We start from the raw sequence: 10,067 nt of genomic DNA, 5'->3' as shown, positions 1-10,067 counted from the left end.
CTTAAGTGAGAATAACAGCACAATTGGAAGAGTGTAGTCAATGTCACTGAACTGTGCATGTAGAAATTTTTGAAATGTTGTATCTTTGGCTATGTTTATTTTCACCAAACAAAAAAAGAGGTTGAGAAGTTAGAGGGTTGATATGTTGTGGGGTTGTTAACCAATGTTATAAAACAACATGTGTACTTCTGTTGCATGAGAACTATTTGTTCTGTAAGCCTTCACCTGAAGTACAATTAAATAAATAAATAAATTCAAGCTTTGACTTGCGATAGTGAAGGAGTCTATGGGGAAAATATTAAATGACGCAGGAACCATCAAAAGAAGATGGAAGGCACACACAGAGTCACTATACCAAAAAGAAGTGCTCACTTGTCTATGCCAAGAAATTTGGAAGACTGCTACCTGGCCAACCAACTGGAAGAGATACATATTTATGTCTATTCCCAAGAAAGGTGATCCATCCAAATAAGGAAATTATGGAACAATACCATTAATATCACATGCAAGTAAAATCTTGCTAAAGATCATTCAAAAGCATCTGCAGCAGTATATCCACAGGAAACTGCCAGAAATTCAAGCCAGATTCAGAAGAGGACATGGAATGTGGGATATCATTGCTGATATCAGATGGATCCTGGCTGAAAGCATAGAATACCAGAAAGATGTTTACCTGTGTTTTATTGACTATGCAAAGGCATTCAATTGTGTGGATCATAACAAATTATGGATAACATTGTGAAGAATGGGAATCCCAGAACACTTAATTGTGATCATGAGGAAACTGTACATGAATCAAGAGGCAATCGTTCCATTCAAACAGAACAAGGTGATACTGCATGGTTTAAAGTCAGGAAAGGTATTTGTCGGGGTTGTATCCTTTCACCATACTTATTGAATCTGTATGCTGAAGAAACAATCCGAGAAGCTAGACTATATGAAGAAGAACTCAGCATCAGGATTGGAGGAAGACTAATTAACAACCTGTGATATGCAGATGACATAACCTTGCTTGTTGAAAGTGAAGAGGACTTAAAGCATTTACTGATGAAGATCAAAGATCACAGCCTTCAGTATGGATTACACCTCAACATAAAGAAAACAAAAGTCCTCACAACTGGACCAATAAGCAACATCATGATAAAAAGAGAAAAGTTTGAAGTTGTCAAGGATTTTATTTTACTTGGATCCACAATCAACACCCACGGAAGCAGCAGTCAAGAAATCAAAAGACGCATTGCATTGGGCAAATTGGCTGCAAAAGACGTCTTTAAAGTGTGAGAAAGCAAAGATGTCACCTTGAAGACTAAGGTGCACCTGACCCAAGCCATGGTGTTTTCAGTCACCTCATATGCATGCAAAAGCTAGACAATGAATAAGGAAGACGGAAGAAGCATTGATGCCTTTGAATTATGGTGTTGGCAAAGAATATTGAATAATGAACAAATCTGTCTTGGAAGATGTACCACCAGAATGCTTCTTAGAAGCAAGGATGGAAAGAATGCATCTCACATACTTTGGACATGTTATCAGGAGGGATCAGTCCCTGGAGGAGGACATCATGCTTGATAAAGTAGAGGGTCAGCAAAAAAGAGGAAGACCTTCAAGGAGATGGACTGACACAGTGGCTGCAACAATGGGCTCAAGCATAATGAATGTGAGGTTGGCGCAGGACTGGGCAGTGATTTTGTTCACTATGAGTTGGAACTGAGTGGATGGAACCTAACAACAAGAAGTTCTTTAATGATATGTCCCAAACGACTTCCAGTTTGTAAGGGATCTCTCCCTCCTTTGGGCCTCTATAGATTTTTAACTCATATCACCTTTTTACCTTTCACTGTGGTTACATAATTTATCTCTGTTATTAGACAAGTTTTTTAAGTGCAAAATCCATGTCCGTTTCATATTTGTATTTTCCCAGATTGTCAATAACACAGCTTTATGTATACTTAGCCACCAATAAATGTTTATCAAATTATTTAATGACTTAAAGAGTTTAAACACTTAAATTATATTTCAGAACTACCAAATATGCTGGTTTATGCTTTGAGATGGGAAATGGTGGGTAATTACTCTTAACAGATAAACTGAAGTCAGATACTGGAGAGATTAGTTTGCTTGGCTAGGAGGACTTCATAGTTTGAAAACTGAGGATTCACTGAGTATTTTTTTAGCCAAAGAGGTGCATTGTCAGAGCAAAGCATTAGGGCAATTATTCTCTCCTTAGGATAAATTTTGTGGTACAGAAATTCAGTTCCATCTGTATCCATACCCAGAGTTCAATGAATCTTGCTACTGTTGGTGATTTTAGTCTTTCTTCAAAGTTACAGAGAAAAACCTGGATATAAAAGACATTTATTGGGCACACCATATATTAGAATTTTATCTGAGAATTGCCTCTTATTCTATGATAACTTGTTCCAGTGCATTCTCTAACTTTTTAGGGTCCATGGGTTTAGCTACAGTAGAATTAAATCTCAACGCTAATCCCTAATGTGTTTCCCAACAGGTTCTCTGACTCTGAGAACACATCATGTTCAAGATTCCAAAATGGGATTTGTGATCAACGCAATCTACTCCATGGCCTATGGGCTTCACAACATGCAGATGTCCCTCTGCCCAGGCTACGCGGGCCTCTGCGATGCAATGAAACCAATTGATGGGCGGAAACTTTTGGACTCCTTGATGAAAACCAATTTTACTGGTGTTTCTGGAGATATGATCCTATTTGATGAGAATGGAGACTCCCCAGGAAGGTATTGTTATAGTTCTCCTGTAGACAACAGAGCCTGAATAACACTCAACTCTTGATCTTAAGGAGCTCTGGTAGCACAGTGGTGAAGACCTCATCTGCTAACCAAAAGGTCAGCAGTTTGAATCCACCAGCCACTCCTTGGAAACCCTATGGGGCAATTCTACTCTGTCCTATAGCGTTGCTATGAGTCAGAATCAACTTGATGGCAACGGTTTGGGTTTTGTTTTTTTGCTCCTACGGCACATGTTTCTATCCTTTGTGGTTATCTAGGCATCCTGGCTGTGTAAGGTAACATTGACATAACAAAGTGAGCAAAAACAGAGAGAAGTCCCAATTTCTTGGGGTGAGGAAAAATATTGATGCTAATAGCCAAAATGTGGTTTGGGAATCACTGGTACATTTCAGGGACCTAAACTTAAAAGCAGGAGACTTAACGTTATCACAGATAGTCAAAAGCCAGCAGGATGGTTTTTCCATACATGTTTTCCAGGTTATTCCTTGTATTCTGTTTTCTTCGTGGATCACAGAACTATTCTGAAACAAGAACAATTAAATTTCTGTCACTCCAGAAATAGGGTTGAGGTACTTACATATTTTTGTTCTACCTACAGTGAGTTATTACCCTCCAGCTGGAACACTTTCTCTCTTCTTGAGGACTAAATTGCCCTTTTCTCTGAAATTTCACCTTTTATTCTTTATAGAGAAGAGCCTGAGAAAAATGAACTTACTCATAATTGTAGGTCAGCCTCCAGGGAAGTCTCCAGATACCTAGAAACTTAACAATATTCACATTCTAACTCATGCTCCATTCCTACATTAATCTTACAGATGGAAGTTTTAATCCAGGGAGGATGATATCATTGAAAGGACATCCTGAGTTTATGCATCAGAGCAGTCAGAGTCCTATGGGCTCCCACTGTAAAACCCCAAGTGCTATTCCAGCACAGCTTATGTCTGACAACTGTTATTTCTCAGCTGGGCTGTACTGCTTGGAGAGGGTGTCTGTACACTGTTTGCAGTTGACCCTGCCAAGAGTAGGTCTCATGAGTCTCTCTCCACAACTCACATTCCAAGTGCCCACACAGCCTATTAGCAATCTTGATTTAGGGAACTTCTGTATTCATGAGGTGAGCTGGAGTTGGTCCCTCATACGATTTCTACCATTGTACATGCTGGACTTCTACGTGTCAGCTGGTTTCAGGTCTTACTGCCAAGATGAGAGCTAGATCTCTAGAGGCTTGAAGAATCTTGCTACAGTCAGGCTGTTTGCCAGGATAAGGTAATTTTTCACATGTGGTTTTCTACTTTTTGGCTTTTCAATGTATCCATGGAAATGCAAGTATTTTTTCAAGGCCAAAGAAAACATTGTGTTTGTTGTAAGGCTTCTCAGGGCAGATTGACGAATGAACTGTTTTTACTTAGGACAAGACCTAGGTTCTGATATGTGCACATGGGTTTATAATCAACTTGAGGCTTGCTTTAACGATTGCAGCTCCACCAGTTCAAAGAGGTTTAATGTCATGTACCCAAGCCAGTTCTACAACTGAAGTAGTAGTGAAGTGTCTCAGATGGCTATGGTCTTTTCCATTGGAAAACCTTAAAGAATCACGTAGAACATCACTGTCTTGCCCATGATCTCCCAAATATGTTGCAGTGGAGTACTTTTAGGATACTGATTCTTAACCTTTTATTGTAACATGACTCCCTTTAAGACTTAGATGAAATTCATAGATTTTTCTCTCCAGAACATTTATACAGAATATTTTGCAAACAATTTTTGGTAATTCACAGTTGACGAGAGACTATCCATTCTATGAAGAATGGGCATTACATTAACCCATTAATAAATTATTAGAGTCAGCCTCATATTATTCCCTTTTCCAGATGAAGAAACTGAAGCTTTTAATGGTTAAACAATAATTTGCCCAAAGACATTGTCTAGTAAATGATAGGATGAAGATTCTAACTCAGACTCCTGGCCTTCAACTTCTAACTTTATACAATAGCATGTCAATTAATCAAACAACTAGGATCAAAATTTAAAAAGCCACTGTTTTCTGAGAAATGTATTTGTAGGCAGTATGTTATTATTTCTGGGGAGTAAAACTAACTGCTCATTTGGATCAGAGACATTCCCAGCTGGGAGAGGAACCAGGGTCACTAGAGATTCTTCTAGAATGACAATCATAAGAGGAAGATCTAAGCAGGAAGCTGGGAGTGGGGACAACTGACTTTGATGCATGCACTTGAGATTGTTGGAGAGTAAATTTTCATCATTGTTTTTAAACCCACACCTGATTAGACAACTATTGGTCCATAATCCTTTAATGAAACCCTTGGTGCTAGGTATGCTACAGAATTCAGAATTTTTGAATTTAGAAAAAGTTATATAGTTTATAGTGTGATGTAACACTCTTTCAATAACACATTAATATTTCTGCAGCAACATACATGAAAAGTGTGATTGATAGACTATAAATTGGGCCAGGTTTTGTCACCAGGTAAATTCAAATCAGGTCGTGTTTTGCTGCAGGTGAGTTATGAAAAACATATGGTTTTCAGAGCTCTAAGGATTTCAAATTACAGGTAACAAACACAAACCTTTACTGTTTGCCATCAATGGTGTAGACCAGGGGTCAGCAAACTATGGTCTGCAAGTAAAATCCAGCCTGCTGCCTCTTTTTGTAAATACTGTGTTTTTATTGAAACATAGTCACACTCATTTGCTTAGGTATTATTTATGGCTGCTTTCTACTTTCTATGGAGCACAGTTCTACTCTGACACACATAGGGTCACCTTGAGTTGGAGTCAGCTTAGTGGCAACTGGGATGGCTGCTTTCATAGTACAATGACAGAGCTGAGTAATTGCAATGGAGACATCTGTCCCTTTACAGCAAAAGTCCACTGACCCCTGTTATAGAACTTCCATTGGAAACTAAAGTTTAAGAGGCCTGGTTGCTGCCTGGGATTGACCATAACTGGCAAGGAGAAAACACAAAGAGGCAATAACAGACCTAGTGCAATTTAAAGAAAACTTATAACATTATATTGTGGGGTTTATGTTTCACAACAATGGCAAAAGGAATATTCTTACGTATTAGCATTAACTAGAATAAGATATTTAGGATGCATATTGTATTCTCTTGAGAAATGACTATACATTAATATAAAGAAGAATAACTAAAAAGTCAGTATAGAAATAATTATTTCTCTCTATATATATATTTGATTACGCCAAAAGAAGGCAGAAAAAGAGGAACAGAGGGGCAGAAATAGATGGAGTAAATAGAAAAGAGATTAGTCTACAGTTGCTTGAAGATAACGTAATCAGGGTTCCACACGGATTCTTAAAATGTGACTCTGGCCATAGAGTGACCATAGAAATAATCTGTTTTAAACCTCCTAATTTTCCTGGAGAGAAAACTGAGTGCCAGAGAAAGGAAGAAATATGTCCAAGTTCAAGTAGTAACAGAACAAGAACAATGTGCAACTTTCAGGCAGAGTCATCAAATGAGAAGAATTTAACTTACATTTGAGATGGTTCTATGTATCTACTAGAAAAGAGTTTCATTATTAGTTCCCAGTGGAGTTTTTGGAAATAAGGAAGAGAGATTAAAGAAGTAAAGAAGATGGATTACACATACCCACACACAGTGATGAGAAACAAGTTTCAGGAGCAGAGAGATACAGAAACTGAGGCACACAGAGAGAGGAGAAGGAGAAGAAAGAAGAAAAACAACAAGAAAAATCAGAAGAACCAAAACAAGAGAAGGAGGAGGAGCCAGGGGAAGGAAAAGAAAGAGGAACAGGCTGAGGGGATTTGTACTCAAGTGTCATATGATTGGAAAGACACACTATTCTTTGCTTCTGAAACTCACACAACTTGGGCCTTTGCCGAAGTCATAAAAAAAAAAAAAGTACTGCTCTATTTTGGACAATAGAACATAATTTTGTAGATTAAATAATCAGTAAACATTGCAGGAAGCAATTATAATATGTGTTTAATTCTTAACTAAAATTTAAGGAAGGGTATTTTTGAAACCTTTACTTCTCTCCTTTTTCTTGGAGAATAAAATTTATACTCTGTCTCTGATAACTCAAAGAATTCATACTGATTCACAAGTCTTTTGTGGATAATTAAGTTCTCTCTCTCTTTTTTTTTTTTTTTAGTTTACTGCTAGCAGAAGATTTTTAAAGTAATGTTATATTGTCACAGCTGTAGCCATTAGTGATAATATATCTTTGTGTTTGTCTGTAGATAAGAAACAATTGCCAGAAATCTAAAGGCTAATTCCAAAGGGAGGATTCATTGTCTAATGTAATTAGTACAGGTTTATTGGTTTGAACAAAAATTATTTAACTTTTCTTGAAATATTTCCCCTGTCAAATATGACATTTTCTATTTTTTAGAGTTTTTATGTTTATTTTTAAAAAACTGGATTCCTTCACTTTTTACCATTTCATCTATATTTTACCATTTCATCTATATAAAACAACAGATGCATAGTAGCTCATACTTCTAAAATTTTTAAACAAGGCAACGTTGATTGCGTAGCTCTACTGAGCAGATTTTACCAGTCTTGTGGGGAATAAAGAACAGTGGATTTGAAGTCTAAAGGCTGAGCTTAGGTCCTGGCTCTGTCACTTGTATATTTTGTGATCTAGTCATACTCATTGTCTGTAAAATTAAAGTTTGGACTAGACATTATCAGAGTTAAGAACTGGTAGAAATGGGGTTGATACTTACTTGGGGGGTAGACAATGAAACCCTCTTATCTCTTCAACAGCAGCAAAGAAAGATATTTCCTAAGACAGATAGTCCCTTCTCCCAGGCTAGAATGTTTAAAGGTCATTTACTCACAGGGAGTCACCTTCTGAAGACTTAGAAACCATATTGGAAGTAGCCAACGACGTAATATGAGTTTTTTTTACATCAGTGCTCTGTGTGCTACTATCTCAACTCATTGCACATTTAGTAGCCATGGGACAACTATGACAGAGTGGAAGGGTGTAGGACTCAGTTTTGTGTTTTATAGATTGATACTTTCGATAAAAGTGGAATTCTGACAGTTACTCAAAATTATCACTAGCTGACTGCAAATACAACACTAGATAATCCTTACGACTTAAGAATGAGTTAATATTCTGAAAAGAATGCTACAGTAAAAAATACCGGGAGTGAAAACAGTATGGCGTAATTTTACACTGCCTGTCCCAGTAAATTTGTGTCAGGTTTGTTCTCAGCATTTCTGAACAGAGCTGTCTTCTGATTATGGTAAGCTGGTCACTTGAACTCAAAAGCTGGAAAGTTTTGTATACATAACAATTTCCTGAAAGTTCATCATGCTGGGCATGAAAAGTTGGAAGAGGTATTTATAAGAGCCTATGGTTAAGCGCTCAGCTGCTAACCAAAAGGTCAGCAGTTCGAATCCATCAGCTGCTCCTTGGAAATTCTATGGGGCAGTTATACTCTTCCTATAGGATCGCTATGAGTTGGAATTAATTCGACAGCAATGGGTTTGTTTTTGTTTTTTTTCTTTTAAATCTGCCAATCTATAAGTCTTGGGGAGACAAAAAGCATAGGATATTATGAAAAGACATTGTGTACCTGAGACATACCTGTAGGAACTGGCACAAGGGTGGTATTGTTCAACTAATGTTCTCCAGTTGAAAAATTATGCTTCAGAAATGCTCTGAAATGTCCCTGCATGCGGGTGAGGAAAAAGCCTTGTAAATAAGCACATTGGTTTTTCCCTCTATAAATCTCATCCCCATACTTAAAATAAGAAAAATACCAATATTCCTTTTTAATAGAGATATTAAAATTCTCAACAAAATACTAGCAAGCTAAAAGCGTATTAAATGGTTTGCACACCATGATCAAGTGGGATTTATTCCAAGAATAAAAGATTGGGTCAACATTAGAAAATCATTCAATGTGATACACCACATTAATAGAACAAAGGAAAAAAGAACCACATGATCATCTCAATTGCATCTGACAAAATCTAATACCCTGTCATGACAAAACCACTCAAAAAACTAGGAATAAGAAAGAAAATTCCTTAACAGTATAAATGGTATTTATGAAAAACCCACAGCTAACATAGCACTCAACGGAGAAAGACTAAGAGCTTTCCCCTCAAGATCAGGAACAAGACAAAGATGCCCATTCTCACCACTGTTACTCAGTATTATATTGGAGGTTCTAGCCAGAGCAATTGGGCAAGAAAAAGAAATAAAATGGTATCCAAATCAGGATCAAGAAGAAAGAAGTAAAACTATTTCTTTTCACAGATGACAAGATCCTATATGTGGAAAACCCCAAAGAATTCACAAAAAAGCTACTAAAGCTAATAAATAAATTCAGCAAAATGAGAGTATATGAGGTCAACACACACAAAAATCCATCCAGTTTCTATATATCAGCAATGAGCATTCTGAAAAGGAAATTAAAGAAACAATTCCATTTACAATAGCATCTACAAGAATAAAATACTTAGGAATATACTTAACCAAGGAGGTGAAAAACTTGTACACTGAAAACTGTAAAATATTACTGAAAGAAATTAAGGAAGACCTAAATCAATGGAAAGACATTCTGTGTTCATGAATTTGAAGGCTTAATATAGTTAATACGTCAATACTATAAAACGCAATCTATAAATTCAACATAATCCTGTCAAAATTCCAATAGCCTATACAAAGCAATCTATAAACTCAACGTAATCCTGATCAAAATTCCAATAGCCTTCTTTGCAGAAATGGAAAAGTCAATCCCCAAATTTATATGGAACTGCAAGGGACCTCAAATAGCCAAAACAATCTTGAAGAAGAAGAAAGTAGGAGGACTCACAGTTTCTTACCTCAACACATATTATAAAGCTACAGTAATCACAATGTTCTGGTACTGGTGTAATTACAGACATATAGATGAACTGAATAGAATTGAGAGTTCAGAAATAAACCCATACATCTATGGTTAATTGATTTTCAGCAAGGGTATTAAGTCCATGCAATGGGGAAAGAGTAGCCTCTTTAATAAATGGTCCTGGGACAACTGGATTTCCACATGTAAAAGAATGAAGTTGGACACATACCTTACACCAAATATGAGACTTAAGTCAAAATGGATCAAAGTCCTAAATGTATAACCTAAAACCATAAACCTCTTAGAAGAAAATATAGGAGTAATGCTTCAGGATCTAGTTTTTGACAATAGATTCTTAGATATGATACCAAAATCATATACAACAAAGGACAAAATAGATACACTGGACTTCTTCAAAATTAAAAATATTTGTTCATCAA

General features: G+C 36.7%; 1 protein-coding gene across 1 annotated transcript in view; it reads left to right on the top strand.

Annotated features, from left to right (window-relative positions):
* The window catches only part of GRM5 (glutamate metabotropic receptor 5), a 377,245-nt gene that overhangs the window by 257,651 nt on the left and 109,527 nt on the right, over positions 1–10,067 (top strand). The window contains exon 3 of the mRNA XM_004385539.2: positions 2,510–2,756. Within this exon, the coding sequence (XP_004385596.2) occupies positions 2,510–2,756 (247 nt within the window). The remainder of the gene's footprint in view (positions 1–2,509; positions 2,757–10,067) is intronic.

Source organism: Trichechus manatus, unplaced genomic scaffold, assembly GCF_000243295.1.
Source record: "Trichechus manatus latirostris isolate Lorelei unplaced genomic scaffold, TriManLat1.0 scaffold00140, whole genome shotgun sequence".
NCBI lineage: Eukaryota > Metazoa > Chordata > Mammalia > Sirenia > Trichechidae > Trichechus > Trichechus manatus.
Note: the sequence above shows the minus strand (reverse complement) of the source record. Positions and strands in the feature narration are given on the sequence as shown.